We start from the raw sequence: 27,983 nt of genomic DNA, 5'->3' as shown, positions 1-27,983 counted from the left end.
GATCCATTGAGCACTTATGTGACTTAATATGACAGATGTGTGAACAGGTGCTGCCTTCCTTATCAGGAGTTATTCAGACAATCTTCTAGCTTCACTAAGGCTTTAGTTGTAATCCCAGGCAATCACTGGTGGTGTTTGTGTACTTGTATTACTCTTGTTGCATAAATCTGTTTACACTGTCACATTGTCGGGATGCGACTTCCTTTTGAGGACAAAAAGCAAGTTCTATAACATCAGTTATTGCCTTTTAGAGTGAAGACTTGTGGTCAGGGTTCAGGTGAGTCTCCAGTAAGTTAATAAAAGTCAGTGTAATGTCCTTTGAAGTGGTGGAAACATAGCGGTGTGTAGGGCGCAGGCAGGTCAGGTAAGGTTGTGTCTAAACACGCCGTGAGCCCTGAAGCCTTGTAGGTTGAGGTCAAACTGCTTCTCCTCCCCTGTGATTCTTTTTCTTCCTTCACTGCAGCTGTGATACACTACCATCAGTGACCCCCTGTCCCTTCCCCCTCTGCCTCCTCCACATTTCCACTGCCTTAACTCTGACTCTTTTGCTAAAGTCATAATTTAAAGTTTTGGGTTTTTTTGTATTTACCCATCTTCACAAAAAATAATTTTCTTCAAAGAAATATGTCCTCTCTCTCTCTGAGTAGATTATGTCTGTGGGAGTCATCATCAGAATTATGATCACACACAGCTGTTTGCATTCTGCCTTTAGAGCCAGAAAGAAGAAGGTTTGAGAGAAAAGAGGACATGCCTCACAAACAGATTAGTCATCTCCTTTAAGAATCACTATTATATCTCTGTAATGTTTAGCTGTTAATCCAACGGTGGGATTCCAATGAGGAATGATCAGTCGTGATGTTATAGATAGATAGATAGATAGATAGATAGATAGATAGATAGATAGATAGATAGATAGATAGATAGATAGATAGATAGATAGATAGATAGATAGATAGATAGATACTTTATTAATCCTGAGGGAAATTCAAGACTTACTCCATCATACTCTCCATTTTCAGACAACATATTTTAAAACAACAATATTCACTGTCAATGTGACAAACAAGCAATGCAGACATGGAATACACAATGTGCTATACATGTAATACCAGACTGAGTTGTGGAGTCACTCCTAATATCAGGAGAGACTTGCTTTATACTCCAAAATCTGAGACCTGCAGGACAGTTTCACAGCTTTGGGATGTAAAATATTAGCCCAGTACTTTTATTTTACACATTGAAAAGAATGATCCCTATTATTATTTTTAAAAAATTTATGATATTGTTCTTGCAAGATTTTTAATTTTATACGTGAACATGACAAATTTTGTCCTGAGTGACAGCCCTTATTGTCAATAACTGACTGGTGGCTTCATGCGTGCAACTAAGCCGGTTCCATTCTTTTTCATCATGAAATCAATTGTTCATTTAAGGTGAACACAGGTTTAACAGTCATGTTTCTGTGAGAAAACTTTGTTTTCCCCCAAGAATACAAATCACAAGTCCACACAAGTGACCTGCTGTTGGCTGGAAACAATGACAGAAATACAGCGCAGTGACAGCAAACTTTTGAAGTTTTTAATTTCTGTTACAGAGACAATACATATAAGTATTATTGAGTTTAACAAATATGAAACTGATGTGAAACTCTCACTTTAATTCATGTGCTAACATAACCGCACAAGGGTTTTGTAATCATCACTTAGCCTTTCAACACCATTAGCTAACACAATGTAGCATTAGAACACAGGAGTGATGGTTGCTGGAAATGTTCCTCTGTACCCCTATGTAGATATTCCATTAAAAATCAGCAGTTTCCAGCTAGAATAACCATTTACCACATTAACAATATCTAGACTGTATTCCTGATTAATTTAATGCTATCTTAATTGGAAAAAAAAAACTGCCTTTTTTTTTAAAAAATAAGGACATTTCTAAGTGACCCCAAACCTTTGAATGGTAGTGTAGATAGAACTGGCTAGTTTGTGGGTGTTGTCTCTGCTTATGGCTTTTAAGGATAAACACTTTAATACAGGCATAAAGACTAACAAAACATAGACAAACAACTACCACAAACAACAAAAGAAAAAAAATATGTTTCCTTTACAGAGGCGTGTATCTTAGTATACACACATTTCCCTTTGTTTAAACCATCTAGTAAATGTAGAGTATGTGTAGTAAATAATAGTTCAAGCTTATTGAATACATATTAGAAATAACTGAAATAATTATAATAATTAATTGATTAAATGGAGAAACCTTCAGTCCACAAATTACATCAACTGATCAGTTTTGAGCATATTTGTGTATGTAAATGTGATTTACTGTTTACTTTGGCGCCAACCAATTAGTAGCAACTGTTTTTGTTTGTTGAGATATTTTTTAACTTCATCCAGACAAGATCTGCAGAGTCTCTGAAAGCGTGATATGAGAGGTGAAAGCTCCTCGTAATTGTCATACTTTGTATTTTCTGAGGCTCCTAGCCCCTGCAGTGTCTGGTAATTGAACCTGAAAGATCGTTCTATTTATAATGATTGGAGACGGTTCACATCCACTGCAGTTCCTCCGGATTTGAACGCTGTCGATACAATACGTGAGTCCATCATGGCACAGGTGTCTCTGTAAAAGCTGTGGATGCTGAAGAATTACGAGCAGAAACCAGCAACAAATGTCTTTATTCTGTGCTCAGCCGTAAAGAACTTTGAGGACCTGGATGGTTTTATCTGGTTTGTCCACATTATATGACATGAAGAGGCTCTGTGGACTTCCTGGGGTCGACTAAATAAGGCATCCGGTGACCGGGACACTGCAGTGAGAATCAGAGTCTCCTCTGGGGTCAAACTGTTGCTGGTTGACTGACGGCCGGTTGGAAACCTGCTGCTGCCTTCAGGGAAAACGCAGTGCGTGTGCGTGTGCGTGTGTGTGTGTGTGTGTGTGTGTGTGTGCGTGTGTGTGTATGTCTGTGTGTGTGTGTGAGAGAGAGAGAGAGAGAGAGTTGCCCAGACAGACGCAGTAGCAGACGTGCCCGTTCCCGTCTCTCTCTCTCTCTCCCCCCCTTTCTCTCTCTCTCTCTCCCTCTATCACACACTCTCGGGAGCAGCGCTTTTGACGCACCACGCAGAGTTGGATTATAGTATTGCGCGCTGATCTTTCACTGGTTTTTTTGTGTCCCTCACATTAGCCGCACTCCTGCCACTGACCGGCAATTAATACATTATCGGAATCGATATCTCTACCGCCGCGGTGACCTCTGCTGAGCTTTTGGGAGAACCAAGCGCCCCCGCTGTTTCCTCGCCGGACGCGTGTTGTGAATTAATAACCAGCCTTACCTGGAGAGAGAAAGAGAGAGAGAGAGTGTGTGTGTATGCGCACTAAGTGTGTGTGAAAGTGTGTGTGTGTGTGCGCGTGTGTCTTTGGATCAGATCAAGGATCGAGGTGTTTCCCTGGCTGTGGCTTCACGCACTCTCATTTACAAACGCAGCGCACACCGGGGGGATTTGGGCACCGCATGCCGGGGACATGTGGAAGTTTGCGCCGCTGTAGCGCAGCCACAGAGCCGGTCTACCGCCTCGTCGACCACCCCTCTTCCCACCCAGGGGGACCAAACTCCCGGTGCACAGCCTTCACACACTGAAACCCCCTCTACCAAGAGGACCCCAAATGTAAATCCAGAACGAGAAATCTCAGAAACACACGTCCGCAAAGGGAGGACAGCGAAAAGGAGGACGGCATCCCGTTGCGTGAGTTTGTTGAGGTCCATCGGGGGATTTCGGGGCTTTATTTTTTTGAACGCCCTTGTATTTTCTCAGCATTTTGTGGGTCTCATATTGGCCCCACACTTGCCGCAGTGATGGTGGGAGCTCCGTGCCCCGTTGGCCCTGGCCGCTCCCCGGCGACAGTGCGGGGGCTGCTGCTGGTGGCTGCTCTCGTCCTCCTGGTCCTGTCCAGCGGAGCGGACGGTCAGCCCTGCCCGGCCCAGTGCTCCTGCACCGGGACTACAGTGGACTGTCACGGCCAAGGGCTCCGCAGCGTGCCCAGGAACATACCCCGCAACACGGAGAGACTGTAAGTAGGCTGCCGGGGGACTGTGTTTTACCTACGCATAACATTAAGCAACAATCTCACAGGGAAAAATCACTTGGACGTGATGTATTTATCTGCCAGTGCTGATAAATGACGTGCGCATTGACCTCGTCTCATTTAGTGGATTTTTTTATATTGCCGTGGTCCTCCCGAAGGCGTTTGAAGAGTTTAAAGAGTTGAAATATTCAAAACACTTTCTTTTAGAGTATCCTGAATTAAATTACCACGAAATTAGATCCGAAAGAATCTTTCACGTTCAAATAATGCTCCAAAAATCTGATTATTCTTTTGTTTTAATCGGCACGCTTAGGAGGATTTTTTCTACCTTGGGGAACAACATCTTCATTACGCAGAGCTTTACTTTCCAACGAACACGTCCAACTAACTGCACTTTGAGCTCTTAACGCCACTGATGTACATTTTCTGTAAATGATCAGAAACACTGCACTCCTTATTGCTCGTGTTTAACGTGAGGACACGTCAGATCTGATCGCGGAGCAGAACTTCGGGGGCTGCTGGCTGTCTGTGGTTGTGTTGGTGGTTTCGCACTGTTGCACCAGCGCAGCCTCCGTAGACCGCATCGGTTTGTCTGGAGACCAGCAAGTTAATCAAAAACGGATTTGGACAAGTGGGCTTTGAGTTAAACAGGTCGTATTTTATCAAGCAAAAAGGCCCCTTCGTGAAAATTAACAATCGCAGCCAGTATTGCGCAGCAGCTCCTCTCAGTTCCTCTGACGCTCAGATGACAATTGTGTTTTGGCACATCGAGTTGAACAAAAATCACCTTTCACTTGACCTACACACAAATCTCGTTTTACTGAAGTGTCATTTCTACTGCACTGACAAGCCCCTCATTTCTCTGTTTAGGGATCTGAACGCAAACAACCTCACTAAAGTCACCAAGGCGGATTTTGCAGGACTGAGGCATCTTCGAGTGTTGTAAGTGGCTTTTTTTAAAATTCCATTTTCTCCTGTTTTTTTTTTTTCCTTTCTCTTTTTGCAGCAATATTCTCACGCACAGCTCTGACAGACACCGCATTATATGTCTAAAAACCTCCCCACAGCGCACACAGATTTGAGTGTTTCCCCTCCTGTTTGACTCCGGAGCTGCCGGACGCAGCTCTTCATCCAGTGGTGGGAAGCTTCCACTGAGCCAGAATGTGCGTCTGAACAGACCCTCAGTGGCACCTGTTAATGCTGTCGTGTTAATCTGCCAGTGGAAGTGTCAGGAGGGGCTTATTTTAACCACCGGGCCCCGAGGCCCCTATGTGCTGGAGTGATTAACGTGCTGGCGAGGAAGTGATGGAGGGCAGAGGAGGGAAAGAGATAGCGGTCATTAGGTGTAACCGCGGAGGGAGGAATGCGGCTGCTGGAAGGGAGGGAAGGAAAGGGAAGGAAAGGAGAGGAAAGGGAAGGAGAGAGTCAAGTAGGAACAGGTTTTCTTACCTGGGATGGATCAGCAGCTGAAGCTCAGCGTTTCTCCCCTGCAACACCGGTGGTGGGGCAAGCAGAGATGACCTGCTCAGGTTGTGTGTGTGTGTGTGTGTGTGTGTGTGTGTGTGTGTGTGTGTGGTGCTATTCAGGCTAAAAGTGAATGGCAGGGAATACACATTGTTGGAATTCCTCCAGAGATTATATCCTTAATTGTGTGTGCTTCAGTTTGCACTCTAGCTGTTTCCTGTGTGTTCATGTTCACCAGATTGCACCAACACATCCTCAAGCCTTTACATTTCAATTAGACCAGCCAATTTATTTGCACTCTTGATAATGAATTCAGTTTTTTTTTTTTTTTTTTTTTTTTTTTTGTCTTTTGCGTTTACAGTGTGTTGGTTCAGTGCTGATTTTTCATGTCATAGCAAGGATTTTGAACAACTTTGGACACTGAATTTGTGAGATTTAACATTTTTACATGTTATCAACTGATATAATCAGAGGTTAATTCCTGTTCATCACAGTCACACAGCTGATAAAAATGTGTTGCTGCTTGGCTTGGTCAGCACCGGGAGCCTGGTGGAGTTGTGTAAGTGAATGAGTAGTCACAGCTACGTGGTTAGATAGAGAGTAAATTGGATGATAGATGAGTCGCTGTCCAACTGATGGGCCAGTTTTAAAGTCAATTCTGGGGCTCTATCGACCCGCCGCTGATTGTCTTCTCTCTCTCTCTCTCTTTCTCTCTTGCTGTTTCTATCACTTTCTGTCTCCACCAGTGTGTTTTTCTTCTTTTCTTTTCACCCACCGCCACCTATCTCCTCCATCTCTCTCCTCTCTCGCGTGTCACTCTCTTCGCCTCTCTCCATCTCTTCCTCTCTCTCTCTTATCTGTGGCCTCATCCAACCGTCTTTGTCCTTTTCTTTGGCCTCTCATGGTTTCATCGCACAAATCACTCTGTCAACTCTCACGCTCTATGTGTCTCTCTGTCACTCTCTTTTTTTTACCCCCTTCCTCTCTTCTCTCTCTTCTTTTCTTCTTCTGTCCAGTTCTCATAGTCTCACTCTCTCTTGGTGTTTCTCCCTCTCAGGCAGTTAATGGAGAACAAAATCACCACAATCGAGAGAGGAGCCTTCCAGGACCTGAAGGAGCTGGAGAGACTGTGAGTAAAGTTGTTTACCACACAGTTGACATTTTATGCTTTATCGTGTCCACTGTTAATGTGTATTTCAGGATTATGATCGTGGCATACACAAAAATCCCCCAAGAGGACACATGCTCATTTTTACTTTAAAATAGATGAACAGAGGCCTTCATGTGGTGCCTTAGTGAGGTGTTAGTCCACCACAAGATGAGATTCTCCAAGTCTGTGGAGCTTTACTGTTTGGGTTAGCATTGTTCCTCCAAAAGATGATCCCTCATTTGGTGTTTTGATGCCAGTAGGGGGCTTTTTAAAGTCCCCAACAGCAATCTTACAAAATACACAATACTCAAAGAATGATAACAGTGTGTGTGGTGGTGAAAATGCGAGCAGAGATATGTCATTCAGAACTGAGCTCACACAGTTGCATCGGCTCATGTATTCTGCATCATTTCTTTCCTGTTTGTGATTTATGAGTATGTAGATTTGAGTTGCAGCAGCATTAATAAATTTCTGACGCTACCAGAGTTTTGACACACTCAGACTTTAGCTGCCAGAGTTGTAAATCTGCTTCAGGTGAATATGTCTAAAGTGCAATCTGGGAGCACTGTTGTGGATGGAAGAAGATTTCCCCGTATTTCTCACACAAACGTCCAAAATTCGTCCGGGCTTGACGTGCCTGGACATAATTTCCCATAAGCGTTCGATCATTTTCATGCTTGTCATACCATTCAGTGACCCTTTGCGCCTTGTGTGGAAGCATTTCTCATGTTTCTGCGCTCATTTGTTCAAACTTCTTGATCACCGTCTTCATAATCATTTAACCTGACTCACCCCCTGCCAGCATCTTAGTCCAAGAGGAGAATTTTGAGACGGGGGGCGGGAGTGAGGACGGGGAGTGAGGACCAGTCAGAGGTTGTTACGGCGCCAACCTGGAATCAATCGTAGTCAGCATCCACCCCTAAGGCTGTTGTGGCATAATTAAGTCTTTAGCCGGCGTACGAGAGAGAACAAGGAATGAGGGGGACCTCTGACTAGTGATATGGCTGTCTGTTTATTAGGAGCACTGAGGTAAAACTAATGCAGTCTCATACAATAGTCCTGCAAAAATTCCCACCTTCGTGAAGGCTATTATGTTCGGTTTTTGTTGGAACTAAATTAGAGAGCTGTTGACTCAACTGCACATTCATTTTGGAGGCTGCAGTTTGTTATGCTGTTAAACTGTGTGGAATTATACCGACAGGTGTTTCTGTTCATTTAATCACCCCTTTAAATCATAATGTCATAATGCAACACAGTTTAACAGCATGAGTTGAATCACCACCTCTCTTAAAGAACATTATGATGTTCATAGAGGCAGGGTTTAATGCAGGACTCTTGCATTTGACTTTGAGCCAGGTGTACCAAAAAAATTGAAACTGAGTGTGTATACAGCATCTATATTTGTATGTGCATGTGTGTTTGCTTTACGTGTAGTGACTAACAGTCAATGACACACTGGAATGCAGCAGACTGTGACCGAGTGTGAGGAGGCTTCGGTGACAAGCTTTTAATTAAAGGCACACAAAAATCCTCTCTGCTTACACACACATTTACAAAAACAGACATCAGTGAATACACACGGAGATATTCACCTGAACGCTTATACAGTAGTTCAGGATCAAAAGAAGGTGGTTAATCTTTTTGATGGATGTTTTGGGTGAATTTTTTAGTAGTACTTTGGATGAGAAGGATAAACCATCACGATTCATGTCTCGGCTTCTGTCATTCCTGGTTTTTCTCAGCTCTTTGCTGCACTGTAGCTGCTCTTTGTTGACAGAGGGCGAAACTCTGTGCACCGCTATAGGGAATCTGCTAGTGTTTCTCATGCAACCAGCGCTGGGCTCTGTCCAGCTAAGCAGTTCTGGGAATTCCTGCCCAGAGCTGTAGACAAAGAGAGCAACCTTTAACTGTGCATGGTCTGGATTTAGCCGTAAACTTTGTTAGCGATTACACTCGCTATAGAGAGATGCTGCAAGCTGGTAAATACCCTCTTTCACACATACATATGAGAAAAACAGGCTTTAAGTGATACTTGCATATTAAGTGTAGATGAGTCTGTAAACAGCAATGGCAGATGAAGTCTTACATATCTACTGTCAAATTCTACTCGCTATTGTTTTGTCTCCGATGGCGACAAACACCTTTGACAGCAGCTAACTTTGTGACACAACATGGCTGTCCTCTGTTGTCCTTGCAAGAGTGTTCAACTGTAATTCAGCGTTTCTAGCGTGGCATGTTCACAAACACAAAGATGGAGTCAGTCATCAATGCCCCCCCACAGCTGCCAGACAAAGGCACGTCTCTGGAGTCTGGAGTCTGGGAGCTCATTTCAAAGGCCTCCGTCCTCTTGGGGGATGGAGTGGAGCCTGCTGGGCACCACTGCCCAGAGGAGTGGGCCCTAAGCTGGGCTGACGGATCCGCAGTGACTGCCCCCCACAGTGGAAGAAAACGGTTCCCCTTCTCAACCTTTTCTTGCGACAGGCCCTCCAGGGCCGGGCAGGGCTGGGTCAGGTGTGGGGCAGTAGCCTGGGGGGTACGGAGGAGGGGTGGGTGGTCGTAGGAGGTGTGGAGGAGATAGGCATGTCACAACACGTGCACATACACAAACACATGCATGTGCATTGATACACTCATGCACGCGCATTCACTTACGCAAGGCTGCTCCGTCAGGACCGGTTTTATCTTCATGTTGCCTCCCACCAAACCCCCTCATGCCCTCTGTCTTCCTTTCTTTCATTCTTTAACTTCTCCTCATGTTTTTCCTCCTCACTCACCCATCTGGTTCTCTCTCTCTCTCTGTTGTCCTGTGCGTATAGGAATGTCATACATTCTTCACTCTCACCCTGTGGGTGCAGAAGAGGAATCAGAGGAGTTCCTGATCCTCTTATCCTCCACTCACATTTGACTGCTTTATAGCCCCCATCCAATTCTAAGTCTCACAGACTGAAGGAGATAACAACCACAGACATGCAGAGAGAATGAAACTGTAATTACAGGTACTGAGGCAACAATTCCAGGGAGCAGCAGTCAGATACCGCCTCAGATAATTAGCCTGTAATTGAGTGATCACACTATCAAAGATCATTTTAACAGCAATGAATAATTGTAAAAGTGATTACAGGTGGTGAGATATGTCCATCAACAGCGATTACAAACTAGATAATGAAGCCTCAAAACTAAGAGATCATGTTGTAATATGTGGACTATCTGAATAGCAGAAGATAATTGTGACAGTGATCACAGATAGCAGGATATGGATTTCAAAGAAAAGACTTGGATTAGTGCTAAAATGATGAGCTCTAAAGCCTGTGACTGATAACATTGTGTTCGCTGATCATTTCGGGGCAAAGTTTCAAATATTTTTTGTTTCTTTTTTTTTTTTCATTTTTACTGAGCAGCAGAGCTTGAAATTATCTGCAGTGTGAAGACACAAAGCCATTTTCACTACAACAGTTCTGTCTAAAAAGTCATTCCAGATAGATTTTTCCTGACTCTCTGTTGCAGTCAACATTTGTTATATTTGTTGGTAAACACACAGTTCACAAGTTGAGGAGAAAAGTTCTCCACTGCTGCTGGATATGAATGATTTTTGGCTTGTAGCAAAGGAATTTCCTGGTCTGGATTCCCGCATTTCTATGTTTTGGGGCAGAGACAGTATCTTTCATTGGTGTATAAATAACAGGTCGGATAAGAGAGTGTAAATCTTGGATGGATGATTGGTCTTGGCTCACTTCAGATGCTCTAGCTGTGAACCAAAAACCTGAACTGTTGAACCAGATATACACACATACACAGACATTGGTCAGTTTGAAGTGGTTTTTGAGTTTTCGGGTCCCAGAAATGTCCACAAGGTTTGTGTTTTAACTATGGTGTGTGTGTGTGTGTGTGTGTGTGTGTGTGTGTGTGTGTGTGTGTGTGTGTGTGTGTGTGTGTGTGTGTGTGTGTGTGTGTGTGTGTGTGTGTGTGTGTGTGTGTGTGTGTGTGTGTGTGTGTGTGTGTGTGTGTGTGACAGACTGTTAGTCCAACATGTGTATTATGGCAGCAGCAGCATTGGTGAAGTAATAATTGGTTTCTGAGGCAGTTTGTTATTTTCTTCCCAGCCAGACTCTGCAGGCCTGTAGTGCCACACAGCTACACGAGCATGGGGTGTTAGAAGTGTGTGTTTCTGACTTTTATATTTGTACAAAGATTTGGCGCACTGTGCGTGTTTGCGAGAATGTGTGTGTGTGTTTACTGTGTGGTTTGTGGCCTTTTAGCATCTGTTTATGACTGCAGGGATTATCACCCCGCTGCAGTGTGACATTAGCTTGTTGGAGTGACTCTCACACCTCAGAGTCTTCATTCACTTTCAGCCAGACTTTGACTAATGAGACAGGACTGTGGAAGTACTCTGAGGCTGTTTACAGTATTTGCATGCACACACACAAAAAGATAAAGATACATTCCTGCAGGCCTAGAAACAAGAAGACCCATTTAGGGACATGCATTGCAAATTAGCTTAGGCTATAAAATCTGTGGTATGTGGCCCTGGTTCATGCTGCGTACTTGTCCCTGTACAAATAAGCATTAAATAAATAAAACCACTAATCAACCACAGAAAGTCTGATTATTTGGGTGAGAAGTCATCAGTAGATGTACAAAAGCGGCGTTAAATACATTTACAAGCAGATCTTTAACACTCAATTTTCAAAGGGAACTGACTGAATCATTTTAGCCGTCGAGCCAACCTCACTGGTCCCACTGGAAGCTCACGAGAGCCAAAGAAAGAATCACAATGTGCGAACTCTGTTGCAAAAAAGAGTTGGCTGATGAGATTTTAATCTTTTTAAGTGGCGCTTTTGAACCAAACTGAATGTAACAGTTGTAATGTAGCAAACTGAGCAGTAAGAGCATCTGAACTGGACCAACTGATTCGATACAATGATTCGTATTTCCAATGTCCTCTAACTTTTAACTGCAAGCACAGGTTAAAATAACAGTTAAATTATGTAATTTACATGGTTTATAGGTGTAATGACCTCCACTGTAACACAAGTTTGCACAAGGTATCTGATACATGAGTAAATGTCTCGTTATAATCATAATGATGCCTGCCATTTTAGTTTTAGTGCAGGCACATCTGGCAAATTCTCAAAGGAGAGGGTTAGCTGCTTTCTGTGCAGGGATAAATATAACTGAATTAAATGTCTTTGTAGCAGTTTAAAGACAATCAACAGATTCATAGATAATGAAAACAATTGTTAGTTGCAGCTCTTGAGGTCATGAAGAGGCTACTTCACTGAGGTTCTCATCACAAGCTGCATAATGAGCAGTTTTAGGTGATTAATTATCAAATTTAAATGCTCTGATGCCCCCAGAAATGCTGTGTAGCAGACTGGATCTCTGTACCTTCATTTCATTTTCTGAGCCTCTTAAGTCTGACAGCATTGCATCTATTTTAAGAGGATGAGCTCATACCACCTCTCTGGCGTCGTCCCTCCCTCCCACCTCCATCACCAGTCCGTGCACTCTCCCGGGGGATGTCTAGCCCACTAACGGGTGCTCATGGCTGGGCAGGACCTGCAGGGGGAGTGGGCCTCTCCGTGAGACCACGTGGGGCTCTTAACTGCTGGAACCAGCGTTAACGGAAGAGGAGTGAATAATTTAGAAACATCATTTCTGGGGGATGCTAAATATTTAAGCAGCCTCTGATGTAATTGTGGAGTGTGAATGTGCGTGCGTGCGCGCGCACGAGAACGCTCATATATTTGTGCACTTGTGGGTGAAAGATGGACACAGAAGGGGTGACGTTATTTAAGTCCACGGCGGCTTCTAGTGAAGAAAAAAAAAGAGGTGAAAGATGAGGCTGAGGAGGAAAAAATCGATGAGGGAATGAAAGAGAGGTTTTCAAAGTTTTGAAGAAAGTTGCGGTGATGGTGGCATTTACAGGTTACATGCAGGGTTGTGTGTGAAAATCACGCAAATTGTGCATTGTGAGTCAGGATTGCACGTGACTTTTCATTAGTTTGAAGTCGGTCTCATTTCTGCTGTTTCTTTTTATCCTCTCGCATCGACAGCATCTGTTACCAGGCCTGTCAGTGTGTGTGTGTTGTGTGTGTGTTGCGTGTCGGGGTTAAACTGTTTCAGCAGCCTGTCTCTCATTGTGTCACTCTGTTGCCTCATTCTCCTCTGACTCACATCAAGGCACGACCACACACACAACGACACACACTGGCACACAAACCTCTTCACTCCACTCAACCAGGGTTAAATGATCGCACCCAGATTATTAAACTCACCCGAGTTCTCTCAATTCCTCTGTTTGTGTGTGTGTGTGTGTGTGTGTGTGTGTGTGTGTGTGTGTGTGTGTGTGTGTGTGTGTGTGTGTGTGTGTGTGTGTGTGTGTGTGTGTGTGTGTGTGTGTGTGTGTGTGATGATGGGTTGTTGTGAGTTCTTCCCCTGTGAGGGCCTTGTTTACTCAGTGGGGTCCTTTTCACACATTCGGTAGCCCGGCCAGACTGCCTGTTTGTTTTTCCCACATCATCTCCTCTCCTCCGTCTTTGTGGTAAAAACGCCCCCCCACCCCCGCTTCATCCGAACCCCTTCCCTCGTCTTCCTCCCCCTGCATTCCCTTCGTCCTTCTCCAGTTTGCTGTTTGTCTGGCGGCCATGTTGTACCCCTTAAATCATGGATAACCTGTTTTTTTTTTCTCAATCCATGAACACGTTTGTGTGTTTGAAAAACCGTCTCCATCAATCTCCTCCGTCTTTCATACTCCCCTCGAAATGGACTCAAATTGTATTACAATCAAAATACCACAGCATAACCTGATATGATCATCAGGAAACACAAATCTTACTTTAAATGCTAATTATACACACATATAACCGCTTCGCCCGCACTGTTTGGAAGGAGCTAAGTCGAGTTTATTCCCTAATTTATGTTGTGTTTTTACAGGCGCCTGAATCGGAATAATCTGGCCATCTTTCCCGAACTGCTTTTCCTGGGAACAACGAAGCTGTACAGACTGTAAGTTGTGTGTGTGGGTTTTTTTTTGCATTCATCCTCTCCTATCTGTCACTCAATTCCTCTGCTTTGTTAGCTGAATATTGTACAATCACTCATGGGTTTTGTTTAACGAGAGCCCTGCAAAGAAGGCTTAAGATCACTCAGAAATCGTTGATGCATGTAATGGCGTGTTTGTATCACCACGAGCTCACACACTTCATTGACTATGACTGAAAATGACAAACGAAAGTGTGTTACAGACGCTGTAAGGTAGAGAGAAAAAAATACATGTCTGTATTTTTGGTGTGACGCAGCTTTGGTGTTTCACTTGGATGAAGGAGTGAGAGAACAGATTTTACAAGGCTCTCTCCATAGAAGCCAGTTCAGTAGCTAATGGAGATTAGCACTCCAACAGCTGCTGCCCACTGGGAGTGAGGTGTGTGTGTGTGTGTGTGTGTGTGTGTGTGTGTGTGTGTGTGTGTGTGTGTGTGTGTGTGTGTGTGTGTGTGTGTGTGTGTGTGTGTGAGAGAGGGAGAGAGGATGGAGAATAGAAAGTGAGCATGACAGACCGAGGGAGTCATAAGCAGCAAAATGTGGAAACAGGTTTCTCTTCTGAAGTTACGTTTTGTGTTTCACGGGCAGAAAACACTTTTAGTTACAGAACATAAACGTTTGCATTCAAACCAACGAACTGCTGTTTGTTGTAATCAAGCACCTTCCAGCCCTCGTTCCCAGCCCGCTACTGTAAACCGAGCTATGGATTTCCAGTACCGTAGGGTTGGGCTGCAACGCTGCTGAAACTGTGGGAACTAACTTCCAGTCACGGTCATTTGTGGTCTCGGGGAATAATTATGGTTGCATATATTTATATGTGTGGCTGCATATATTTATCTAAAACAATATTGAAATGCTCAGATGATTCACAGAGTGTGTGAAAGTTGTTTATGTTCTGCGGCTGCTACGGCGGTTGGCTGGGCTTGACCTGCCGTGTCTAAGGGTGTGTGTGTGTCTGCATGTGCGTCTGTGTTTCTGCAAGTGTGTGTGTGTGTGTGTTTGTCAAGGCCAGGAGTTGGCATTTTGCTCAGCGTGTGGGCCGAGGTAAAAATACAACTCGGATATATTGCTCTCTGCTCGGCTCGTCGCAGACAAGCTGCCTCGGTGTGAGTGTTTGTGTAAGCCTCAGTCCTCCAGGTGTATGTGTTTAGCAGAGGGTCCCTGGTTGGCAGCACATCTTCACTCAACACAGATCATTCGGCACAACAGCATTAATGATGTCGTATTACAGTTGTGTTTATTTCTCCTGAAGTATACTACAACCCACAGAGAACAGAGAGTGAAAAAAAGTCTTTAGAAAATTGCTACATGACAATAAAAGAAAAATTGCCAAGCTGTTGCCGCTGCAGCTGAGCAGACGTATGGAAATCATTCCGCATGAATAACAACCACAGAGGCTGAGCCAATAGTATTTAGGGCTGTTTGGTCAATATTAAATCTTACATCTGCTGCTGCACCCCCTGCAGTGTGTTTTTATTTTTAGAAATCACAACAAGACGTCCCTGAGAACCTCTGAAGTGCAACCTTGTTAGGTTTTACATTGAGGGCAGTAGGTATGTGCTAACTTGACCGGCTTTGGTTCTTGCGACAGTGCGGCTATAAATGAACACTTGCTCAACCTGCTATTATGAAAATTATGTTTTTGGGGCTTGGAAAATCTGTGTGTATGTGAGGATTTGCTGTATGTGTTTAACATTTGCTCAGTGGAGTGGTTCAGGGCTTTCAGGCCTAAATTAAACCGCTCTGAGGTCAGGTGTGACACGTCTTTGAACAACTACTGCCTACTTGTTTAACCAAAAATGTCTGAGGATGATTTCTGCCTGAATCATGTTTATCTGCAATAGTAAGTGTGGCATCCTTTTGACATACTTTACAGAATTCACTGGAGGCCGTTGCTGTACTGTGTTGTTAGATTTATCCTACAAATACACAACACGTTTTGAGGTGTTTTTTGCTCCTTTCACATTTTAACTCAATGTGGGCTCATTTTTAACTGCAATATGAAGTCCTGTACCTCTATAGAAAACAATATAAAAGCAGCAGAAACTGCTTCTGTGCAGTTTTGACATATTTAAAATGGCATAAATCATTAAAAAACAGTTGAATTTCTTTTCTTTTTTTCAGGAGGCGCTTTATTTGTGTGCCCAAGCTGTAGCAAACATTGAAAAAAAATGGTGACTCTCTCTCTCTCTCTCGCTCTCTCTCTCTCTCTCTCTCTCTCTCTCTCTCTCTCTCTCTCTATATATATATATATATATATATATATATATATATATATATATATATATATATATACACACATACATATATATTTACAATAGATACTTTACTACTTACTTTTTTGTTACCTATTTGTTTCTGTACTTGTCTTATGTGCAATGTGAAAAACACTGCCTGCAGTTCAGCTGAAGAGTCCCAGAATTTCTCATGATTTCTCAGTTGTGCAGAAGAGTGCAGGATTTTTAGGGTTTTTTACAGGATCTGTTTTGTTAAAACAGTTTATTTTTGACAAATTTTCACGAGACATAAAGAATAAAATTAATTTGATGGAATATGACAAATTAAAGCTTAAATTTGGTCAGTTTCCCTGTGAAAATGCATGTCGCATATGACTTTAAAGAACCATTGAAAAGTTCAACAGTTATTTATTTTTGTTTTTATAGTTTCTGGCTTTGACAAATGTTGGAAATTTGGTGTTTTTTAAAAAAAGATAATATCCCTTCCAAACCTACTGTTACATTTTAAAGAACAAGAGATACATAAAAATGGTGTATTTTAGTTTAGCTCATACTACAATATATCAATTGTAACAATAAAATACAACATTTCTTTCTGTTTCGGTCTTTCATGCAAAAATATCTCATATGCAGCATTACTGTCAAGCAAAAACAAGCCTTTACAAAGTGCTTTGTGTATTTAGTGACTGGATGGAGGATCACTGGGTACTGCGACTATTTTTTACCAGATTTTGTGCCAGTACAAGTAGATATTATAGCAGATATTGAGATATGTCGCCGGAGAAACTCTGACCTGTTTGTGGTGTTGGAAGAATTCAAGGAATAAAGTTTCTACTGTGTATCTGGTCTGGATCACCCAATTTCATGGCAATCCATATAATAACTATAGAGCTGTTTCAGTCTGGATGGACAGATTGTCTGACAGACCTGCACTGTCATCTCTAGAGTCTCTCCACCAGCTTGGTTAAAAACAAATGTGATACAGAAGTGAACATTTTGAAGCTTTTGGATGCAATCAGTGTTAGTTCTTCTTCATTCTAAAATATCATAACCTGAAAAACATATTTGCTCATGCAAATTAGTTACATATAGTCATAATTTCCAGGAGACAGGATCACTCTTTAGCATGCATGAACATGTGATATACCAACACAAAAATGAGAGCAGTGACTGTGAGTTCCTATAAAAACCCATGTGTGTTCTTCATCATTCCCATTTAAAACACCTGTGTCTGCACCCCCTCCACCCCACATTACATACACTCACAGCCTTCTACAACACCCCAGGGCCCAGACTCTATTAGGTTATGTAGATTCACACATCTGGAGACCCCATGTGGTGGACATATCCCCCCAAAAAAACTCTCTCTCTGTCGATCTGTGTCCATCTCTGACACACACACACACAGCCCTGTTGTTTCCCTCGGCCCCATTGTTGATCGCTGTATCCACACCGCAGTAATACTGAGGACCGCAGCTGTGACTGTTTGTTCTGAGAAAGAGAAGAGAGCAACTAGACACTTTGAACAGCGGATCAAACACAGCCAGTTCATTAGAAGGACTCTGTAAAACAAGACGGGCTAGTAAAAGATCATTGCTTTGGACGAGAACCAAGAGTTACCTGAGCCAAACAAATCACACGTTTTGACCCTGAAATTAAAACAGACTTCACACACACACACTCACTCACACGTTTAGCTTTTTGTTTTTCTGATGAAATTAAAGTGATGAAGTGTGAAGCTGTGACTGGTCTCCACTGGGGTGTGCTGATCCTTTTCTCCTCATGGTTATAAGCTGACCTCGGTAATTCGAAACAGAAAAATGAAAAATAGCAAAAAATAAAATGAGGCAGTTGGGAAGTGTAATAAAACAACCATTTTCTGCTATATGTGGAGTAAAGAAAAGCAGAAAAATAACAATCTAAAAACCTAATTTACAAAGACTATACACCTCTAAGTTGATTTATTATTGTGCACCTATAGAATTAAAGCTCCCCTCTTTATGACGGTATGATTGCTTTCCATCGCTATACAGACGTTATTTATCTTGTTCTTTAAATCATTGTGCTCCTTTACACTCCCTCTTTTAATCAATAAAGAAAATAAATCATTTTGTACAGATGAATAAGGAAAAGACAAAGAATGTTTGTTTTGGCACCAAAGGACCAAGGCTGAAACTTTAATTTTAGAGATACAAAGCTTAAAGACTGAGTTAAAAAAGGCATATTACATCTATTATACAGTTATTTCTTTACTTGGTTAAATGTAAAAATGTTACTGATAGTTTGAGGATCACATATTTGGATTCTAACAGCAAAATAATTTACATTGACCCTTAAGATCTTTGTTTTTATTTATGTTAAATGCACATTTTCTTTTAAATCAATATTATTTAATCTCTTTATTCACAACTATGCTTTTTCTCATTATAAAATTTGAATGCATATATGTCAATTTAAACTGGAACTGTACCATTTCGTAAGTAGTACATTATATCGTCCTTCTCGTTTCCTTGTCACCACTGTTCTGCTGTTTTCAGTGTATTCTGTGAACGATGTACAGCCTTTGTGTTTGGCTGGAGATGCCGTACAGTGCATTGGTTTTCCCTCCTCTCTTCTCCTCTGCCAGCTCTCTCTCTCTCTCTCTCTGTCTCTTCCCTCTTTGCTGGACAAAAATCAGCAGTGAGATGAAAGAGGGACAGATGAAAGAGGGGTTGATGAAGGGATGAGGTGATGGGAGGATAAGAGAATGGGTCACTGCTCCCACAGTTGAAAAGTATGGTTATGTCTGAGAGTGATGCCAGATTGGCGTGACAGTGTTTGTATGTATTCATGTGTGGATGGTGTTTTGTGCAAGTGTTTATTTGCTGCTTGGTCACTTCTGGCTAAGATGCCCCAGTAACAGCTCACCAGGTCAGTGTATCACTGAGGGTTGTTTGTCGCAGGGCTTTCCTGCGTTAATTAAAGAGCAGAAAGTAAAGGGAGAAATGAACAGAAATAACACAAATTAATGACACTGCTGTGAGCATTAGGACGGGAGAAGAAAACTTTTGGAATTAAGAGCAAACAAACCTAAAACAAACAATACTAATGTAGAAGACATAAATTCTGTTTGATGTATTTATTGTATTAATTGAGGAACACGTTTTCCCATTTTTCCCAATGCAACACACATGATCAGAGACCATGATGAGTTTCAGATTCCACACACAAATGTACACAAATATTTGACAATAGACAACTATATGCAAAATATTCAAAGATATTCATATTTATAAGCACAGATATATGTAAAATGTGGAAACACGAGAATAAAACAAATATTTGAATTTGAAATCAAAACACAAGATGGAGAGATACTTTGGTTTCAGCTTACATTTTTTATATTTTTTATATCTTCACTACCGTTCAAAAGTTTGGGGTCATCCAGGCAATTTCATGTTTTCCACAAAAACTCACACTTTCATTCACGTGCTAACATAATTGCACAAGGGTTTTCTAATCATCAATTAGCCTTTCAACACCATTCATTTACCACATTAACAATGTCTCGACTGTAATTCTTATTAATTTAATGTCATCTTCATGGAAAAAAATGCTTTTCTCTCAAAAATAAGGACATTTCTAAGTGACCCCAAACCTTTGAACGGTAGTGTACATGCAAACAACTTAGAATTATTAATATTATTAATATTATTAACTATATATATATATATATATATATATATATATATATATATATATATATATATATATATATATATATATATATATATTTTTTTTTTTTTTCTTTATGCACAAATTGAAAACGTTCATGAAAACATGTGGATGGAAATGCACTGAGAAAAGCAACAGATTGAGTGTTTGTGTGTGTGAGGGAGACGAGAAGAGAAGTTGAGGGGAAGTTAGTTGTCCTTCATCTTCACTCCGCTGAGAAGGAAAGTCAACATGGACAAGTTGATTGAGAAGTAGAAAATGAGCGAACCTCGGGTCCCACACACACACACACACACACACACACACACACACATTAAATCAGAGTCAAAGTAGGGTTTGAATTAATGAGCTGATGAGGCTTCGTTTTGGGTGTGTGTGTTTATGTGTGTGTAATAGTCTCTAATCCTCTGCTAAACGGTGCCCTGATGAGGCTTTACCAGGCGGCATTGTTGCTTAGCAGCCTTGAAGGTTGTGGCTTTGTCTTCTGTGAGAGCTTAACCCTGCCGCACACATACAACATGCACTGTCACACACACACACACACACACACACACACACACACACACACACACACACACACACACCAGCTCGGCCGACACGACAGGCTTCATCACAAGAGTGCAGCCAGAAGATGTGGGTTTTCCCAGCGTGTTGATGGTTAACTAACAGAGAAGGAAGGAGGAGGAGAAAGGAAAAAGGAAGAGAGAGGTCAGAGGTAGAGAAAATTACATTTTCTCTGAGTAAATAATGTTTTTTAATTACGACGGAGAGCGTCAGGCGTTTTAGTTGCCACAGTGACGATGACCTCTGGGTCCGGCAGAGGTCGGAGGTGAGGAATGTTCCAGTCAGGAGATCTAAGCAGGAGGTGATTTATAGGGCTGAGGAGGGGAAATCTCCTCCCTCTCATTAACGAAAATCATGATAAATTAAAGTTTACTCACGAAAAGTGCCACATGAGACAGCTGTTTATCCACGTTGTTGTTTTAATGCTGTGAGGAGAAGAGCTCGACCAACATGGTTTGACCTGTGGTCTTTAACGGGGTCACAAAATACTATTTACTAGGAACTTTTATTAAAATAAACCTGACAGAAAAACGGATTAATAAAATATAAAAGACAATCCATCACATAAGCTGAACTGACTTTATGTGGTTGTACAATAAACCAAACTAAAGCATCAAAGATTTTGGAAAAGGCTATTTTACTTCCAGAGCTTTCAACCGGTCTTCATAGAGATCACTATCTGTTGGTAGCAGTGTTTTGGATTGGAGGACATTTGGCCGTTGACTTTGTGTACATACGATATGCAAATATCTGCCATTATGTCTGTCTAAGGAAATGAAGTTAAGCCTTCGGAGCCTGAGGCACTTGTGGATGGCTTTCTCTCTTCTCCCCACTCTCTCTCTCTCTCTCTCTTTTTCTTTTCTCTATCTAGCAGCACACTGACACAGACACATCGCTTTACCATTCAGTAATATTTCCTGCCCCCTCCTGTTTCTCTGAATGCATTTTTAACAGATATAAAAACTCTCTCTCTCTCACACGCACGCACAAGAAAACAGCTCTTTTCAGATCTCTGCAGCACACACAAAAACATATTGTCCAAGAAATGTTTTCATTAGGACTATTGGATTACACACATAGCAGCCAAATGGGAAAATAGTGATTTTTACTTCTCTTTCTTGTGGTTGAGTTTGTGTGTTTTTCAGATATTTCCATGCCGTCTGTGTACACATTATGGATCACCTCGAGTACAAACCAACAGCTACAACAGCGTTGAGGTGTTGAGTGTCAGTGACTCACTCTCTTGCCATCATATGAGTCACATGACTGCCTATCTGAATTGCTCAAGGCCACTCATTCCTAAGAAGTGATTTGGCCTTTCAGATCCCAACACAATGCTGTAATTCATTCTCAAGCGATTCGGAGAGGGCTTGCCAAAGCCCAACTGGCATTATTAAGAGGGCACCAGTACAAAAGATTATGTTATGCAGACAGAATGTAAAGATATGAAAACGCCCCTGCTTTATTTTACCACGGCGAGACCTAACTTGTTCCTGAATGGAGCCGAGGAAGTGCGTGCAGCTTTTTTTTATTGAACTTTATTTTGTGTTCTGTTCTGGTAGCATAACACTACACAAACATTGTGGGAAACCCTGGACTAACAATATGTGCTCAGTTTATTTGGTTCAACCAGATGAAACTAATGCACTCTATAATACACCAGCTCTGCAATAAGTCCAGCCTGATCACACTTCTAATGCTCAATTTTGCAGTGATTTAAATTATTAGTGATTTTGGAGGATGTAGTTTGTCGTACTGCTGAGTAGCGTTGTGTTGGGGATCTGAGAGAATGTGCACACCGTGTGCTAAGAGTCCCTACTGCTGCATGTCATCTCCTCTCTCTCCTCTGCTTTTCTGTCTCTCCTTCAGCCATCCCTCCTGAATAATAAAAGGGAAAAAGCCTGAAAAAAATCATCTTAAATAATAAAAAAAGAATAGCATTGCGTTTTGTTCACCCACCTTTTCAATCAGAGGATATAGTTCATGTAGTATGAGACGTCTGCCGTCCACTCTGCTCCTTTAACAAAAGACAAGTGACAGCTGCTGCGCTTCAACCAAAAATCTTTTAAACATGCCACATTATGAAAACATTAAATTTTAAGCTATTTATGCAAGGAAGCACACACACACACACACACACACACACATATATATATTACTTGTTGTTTTGTATGCAATGAATTTAGTCTAATCTTAAGACATGACTGAGTTCCTTTTTGTAAAGAAATAATTTTTTTTGACAACTTTCATCTGCAGAATGTATGTAATATTTATCATATATCACTTTTAAATTAGCATACAACATTTTGATCTGTGTAAAAAGTTGGAAATCCTGACACTTCATAATTGTTGTTTAATCTTTGCACACAATTCCATTTTTTATAAAGCTAACTTTGATGTGCTGTGGACATCTTCATTAATCTCCTGTCGCTCAGGGGTGTACGAGTGTCAGAGTTCGGCGCTCTGAGGTCAGAGGTCGGGGAGCTTCAGTGTCAACCAATGAGATATCCAGGATAATGGACATGCCAGCGGTGATGATGATGATGGTGCTGCTTTGCCCATCAAATTACACGAGCCGCGAGAGCTACGCCTGGAAAAACAGACAGAGAGAGAGAGAGAGAGAGAGAGAGGAGGGGTGGATACAGACAGAATGAATGAAGGGTATTTAAGGGAAAGATTAGAGATGTGTTTGCTCTCTTAAATGGTGTGGAAAAAAGAGCAGGGAGGAATTTACTGAGGTGAAGAAAGATGGTGTCTTCTTCATTGTGAGCTAGCTGTGAAAAGAATAATGCAGAGCGCTGGTGGAAAGTGCGGGACGGGGAAAGTAAAGAAAGGATAAGAGCTGAAGGGAGAGTCATGTGGAAAGGAGAGGAGAGAGGTATGTCAGTACTTACTGTAGATGGCAGGTAGCCCAAAGCCTGGAGCCAGCAAGTCTGTCAGAGAGAAGTGCCCAGGTGTGTGTGTGTTTGTGTATGTGTGTGTGTGTGTGTGTGTGTGTGTGTGTGTAACCTGAGTGTGGATCATTGGGAGGGGGTTACATACCTAGCCAACGCCAGGAAGAGCTTACCTGGAAGCAGGTAGTTACGATCGCAGAGTGTGTGTGAATCCATGTGTGTACCTGTGAGGTCTCCTAGATCATCAAAGCGTTTCCTCACCTTGCTTGTGTGTGATTAGGGGGTCACCATGTGTGTGGTAATACCTCACAACAAAACAGCTAAATCAACCTGCATCCTCCTCACTTCCCTCCTCATGCTATTTCATGTCTACTTCCTTCTCGTTCACATTAGCCTCAGTGTTTAACTTAATAATAAGAAGCTGGTGTTGCTCAGCTCAGAACCAGGACCATGTATATTCCTCTCTGTGTGCTTCCTCCTCTGTCTCTCTCTGAGGCGCTCGTCCTCTCCAGGTATGGATCCAAGCCCTGTATTGATGGATGAGTTGGCCCGGCCAGTGAATTATGGGAGGGATTATGGAGTAATCAGGACAATTCATCATGCAACGCTCCTCCACTCACCCCAATCAAACAAACGGCTACTCAGCAATATTGACCCCGGCTTGCCGTGTGCATCCATGTAGAAGAGCAGGAGGCTGTTTAGACTTTACAGTTGCTGCTGCTGTTGTGCACATGCCATCATTCAAACCTTGTTTCTCTATCATACAGATACAGAAACATCCTTAGTGTCAAGCTTAAAGACTTGATCTGATGTGACTGACGGCGGTATGACAATTTAAGCAGCACACTGTCATCAAGTGTTGCACCAATGTTCCAACTTTGGCAGAAAACTTTGGTATCAGTAAGACACTGATTGAGTGAATAAAGAGCAACTAGAACTAGAAACTCTGAGCGCTCACCGAGTCTCGTCAGTCAAATGGAAGACAGAGAGTTCAGTTTATGTCAATCAGTCAGCAGACCTAACATGGCTGTCTTTCTCTCTGTCTTCCTCCCCCCCACCCTCCCCTCTAATCCTCCATCTTGGCTCCGTGTCAAGCCGCCTTGTCCAGTTGCACAATATCCCCCCTCCGGGGCAGGCAACTGCATCCCCTCTCTGGCTCCATTAGTGCCACTCCACTGGCATAGCCGGCATTCTCCAGTGGGACCGTCATCGCAGGCCACTCTATTGGCACCCCTGTCACTCTCCAACCACCACAAAAGAAAACCTCACCATCCTCCCTCGCTGCCTCTCCTGCTCACTTAGTCTTTTTTTTTGCGCCCCCATTTTCTTTCCCTCCTCGTCCGTCTCCCCACTTTCTGCTGTTATCTTCCCTTTCTCTCTCCAGTACCTTTCTCTCAATTCTTTCCCCTCTCGTACTCTTTTTCTTGCCTGCGCTCCCCCCCCCCCCGAGCCTACACATTGGTTTGGAGAGGCTTATGCAAGACCCTCATCCATGGTAATGATGCAGAAGAAACCAAGAGAGGAAACTGGGAGCTGACCAGTGATTGCTCCCAGAGATGTTGCTCACAAGTTTAGAGCCTCTCACATTATTTCCCCAAAAGCTGAGTGTGTTTGAAGTGACCACAGCGACCTAGGCTCATTAAAACGCACTATGTTTACATAATGTGAGGACTCGGGCCAGAAACAGACCCACAGCACATTCAGTCGGTGTCACTTTGGGAGAATTTCGAGCTCTGAAACCAAATTTTAGAACGCCATAGGTGTGAAATTTAAATTAAAACGCACGTGTGTATAAAATAAATCTTATGGTGCATTCAGAGGAGATGTGGAGATTAATGTGAGAGAGAAAAAGGGAGAAAGTGTGACACTGTAGCTGGAGGCTGGAGATAGATCAGCAGGTTTGTAATCACAGGTTGGTACCCGACCTGTCTGTCTGTCTGTCTGTCTGTCTGTCTGTGTGAGTGTGTGTGTGTGAGTGTGCACACGCCTAAGTGTACATGTGCGAGTTTCTCTGCTAGTGTCTAATGACAGGTTCCAACCCTGATGTGTCATTATCCAATTACAGTTTTCTCTCATCTCTACGGTAACGCCATGCCCCCCGTAATTGGATGGCTGCTCAAAAGAACTCTGACCTCTCAGCAAGTGTCAGGCAGGAGAACACACACACACACACACTCCGACACACTCTGACACACACACACTCCGATACACTGACACACGCACACATACACACACGCACACAGGATGCCAGGAAGATTGGGTAATGCTGGATAAAACAGATGCTATCTGAAAGAGTGATCAGATAAACTATGCAAGGACAAGTTAGGACTCTGATCATTTAATATCACTCCTTCCTCTCAACACTTATCCTTTTTTCCCTCCACCCGTCTGTCTGTCCGTCTGTTTCTCTGTTGAACAGCAACAATAACTGGGGCTCATGTGCTTCCTCTCTATGTTTTTCCTTCCCTCCAGTCTCGCTCTTTTGCAAGTGTGTTGTGTCTAAATGGGCCTAAATGGGCCGAGTCGGAGGAGAGCTTTTGTGGTTTATGGTTCTCCTGAAACTCTCTCTCTCTCTCTGTCTCTTCACATTTTCACAAAAACAAAATGTTTTTTTTTTTCCTCCCACTTGCCCTCTTAAATATTTCACACGGCTAGAAGACTTCACACCCTCTCTCCTCCTTGTTTGTGAGCGGACTGGTGCTTATTGCAAAACTCTTCGAGGTTAAATGTGATGGTAACTCAAACAGAGATCTTCATTTCTCAGAGAAATTCAATTATGGACTATTGGCAGACGTAGAAGTGAAGGAGACTTGAAGGAGGAACTGGAGGAGGCACAGAGGAGAAAGCGCATGTTTGTTTGTGCACGTTTCTTCCCGTTTCCCGGGTCAGAGGTCAAAAATTAGAAGTCAAGGTCACCTGCATCCTGACAGCTCATTGGCAGGCAAATTTATGAGTTCAGAAGGAGAAATTTTAACAATGTGTTTCCTCAGCGTTGGACAAGATTCTGTTCTTCGTTGTTCTGTCAGCGGAGTGTTTTTTCTGGAGTATGAGAATGTATTATCTGTCCACAGAATACTTTTAGCACAAGTTCTATTTTAAACTGTAGCATTTTTCTGTACTTGGTGTCGACTTGTGAAAGGTCAGTGCACTTTTAAGTGTTTTCATTCGAGGTTCCAACACATTTCAGCCCAGTAACAGCAACCGAGAAACTGATAATGACAGCACGCTTTAACAGACCTTGAATTTCCCTTTATTTGCATTTCACTCTTTCTGTTTTACTCTTTCTACCATCGCTATCATTTCCACAAGAATATCCATTCACTATTTAGGTATTTTGTAGCTGCGTCTGATTAGTAGTGAATTACGGGGGAAAAAAATAACATTTAGTTTACAGTTTTGGAAGAAACTGGGCTGCTACAGATGCTAAAAGTTAAATCTAAACTCCTGAACAGTGAATCCAGTAAGTGCTGTATATTACAGTTTGAAAGAGAGGCTGCGGGGGGAATGAGGAACCCAAGGCTATGATGTCAGCCTGTTTTACAGCTCTCATAATTACAAGCAGCACTCTGGGTAGGTGGGTGACTGTCGGTGTGTGTGTTCAGCGCACATAAGATTCCTGTCAGAGTTGCCTCAGTGACCCGCTAGGTTACACTTGGTGCTTCCCAGACATCCTAGCAGCTCAGGATGTTGTCTGTCCTTGCTGAACCTGTGCTAAAAAGGTACAGGAGAGTGTGAGAAGTGAAACTGTGCAAGAAAACAATGTGGAATTCCCCTTGTTTGTTAAACTTGTGCCTCCTTTCTTTCCAGTGTGCGTTCCCATTTTCCCATAAGCCACGGAGAAACTGGAAACAAGCCGACTGCTCAGCTGCCCTTCATTCCCATTGTTGAATCACAACACTCCTCCACCTGATGAGCGCTGGCTTTTGTTCAAAACTTTAGCTGAGTGTGCTTTGGTGCTTTGTTTTGCCTCAACTATCGGCTATAAGAATAGTTTGTTTTAACACAGATGTAGAAAATCTTTCGTCTATGTAAGAAAACTGCCAAAATTACAATTGAAGGGATTCTTTTACTCAATCAAGTAACAGTAATTTCAACTAGCTGTGCAAGAGCTCTTCTTCCATCAAAGGAAATAACCTATATTAAAAGAATTTTTTTCTTCAAAAATATATATTTTTTTATTTCAGCAAAACAGCAAACATTGATTGTTTTGACGCAAATCAATTGGCTATACAAAAGCTTAAAAAATGTAAGAAACACGCCTCGATTACTTGTTAAATTGTATTTTTCTGCAAAGTTATATGTTATTTATTTAAGAAAAATAGCAGAAAAGAAGTTCTCAAATACACAAACAGCTGCACCTGAACTCAGTGATGCTCTATGATCATGTTTTTAGCTAAAAGAATGACCCCAGGCAGATTTTTGCAGCCCATAATTAATTTTTATAGCAGCCTCTAGCGGTCACGTTAACACGTGGGGCGACAAAAACCAAATCAAGCCAAAAGTCAGCTTTATGTTTCAACAGTGACCATTCGATAATCTTACCTGCAAATTTATTACTGTGACCACGGCAACGGAGGTCGGGTTTTGAGGAAAATGCTAATCTCACTCCTATGGGTCATTTTTAGAGGCAGGTTGGAAGATTTGCTGGTCTTTTCGGTGTAGAATTCAAAGCATTATTGTCTACTGACTGACTGCCATGGGCGCTTGCTGGCTTTAGGTCAGACCAACACAGTCCCCAGTAGCTGCAGAGGCTCTGCAGTCGCCTTTGCTTCAAGCAGGTTAGAGGCTTGGTTGAGGTGATTTCGGTGCAGTATAGTGTATCTAGCGTGCAGCAGCTGT

The 27,983-nt window shown here is 42.4% G+C and overlaps 1 protein-coding gene across 18 annotated transcripts in view; it reads left to right on the top strand.

Moving 5' to 3' along the window:
* The first annotated feature begins 3,070 nt into the window (after positions 1-3,070).
* Positions 3,071-27,983, top strand: part of slit2 (slit homolog 2 (Drosophila)) — a 108,014-nt gene continuing 83,101 nt past the window's right edge. For 11 of the 18 annotated variants that reach the window (XM_035947885.2, XM_035947880.2, XM_035947876.2 and 8 more), the window contains exons 1-4: positions 3,072-4,065; positions 4,951-5,022; positions 6,602-6,673; positions 13,631-13,702. In XM_035947885.2, the coding sequence (XP_035803778.1) occupies positions 3,851-4,065; positions 4,951-5,022; positions 6,602-6,673; positions 13,631-13,702 (431 nt within the window). In that variant the 5' untranslated portion in view covers positions 3,072-3,850. Of the gene's footprint in view, positions 4,066-4,950; positions 5,023-6,601; positions 6,674-13,630; positions 13,703-27,983 lie in introns of all 18 variants that reach the window. The other 7 variants (XM_035947890.2, XM_035947887.2, XM_035947875.2 and 4 more) reach the window with 2 other exon arrangements.

The sequence above is a fragment of the Amphiprion ocellaris genome, chromosome 4 (assembly GCF_022539595.1).
Source record: "Amphiprion ocellaris isolate individual 3 ecotype Okinawa chromosome 4, ASM2253959v1, whole genome shotgun sequence".
Lineage (NCBI taxonomy): Eukaryota > Metazoa > Chordata > Actinopteri > Pomacentridae > Amphiprion > Amphiprion ocellaris.
This window is presented reverse-complemented; position numbering and strand designations above follow the sequence as displayed.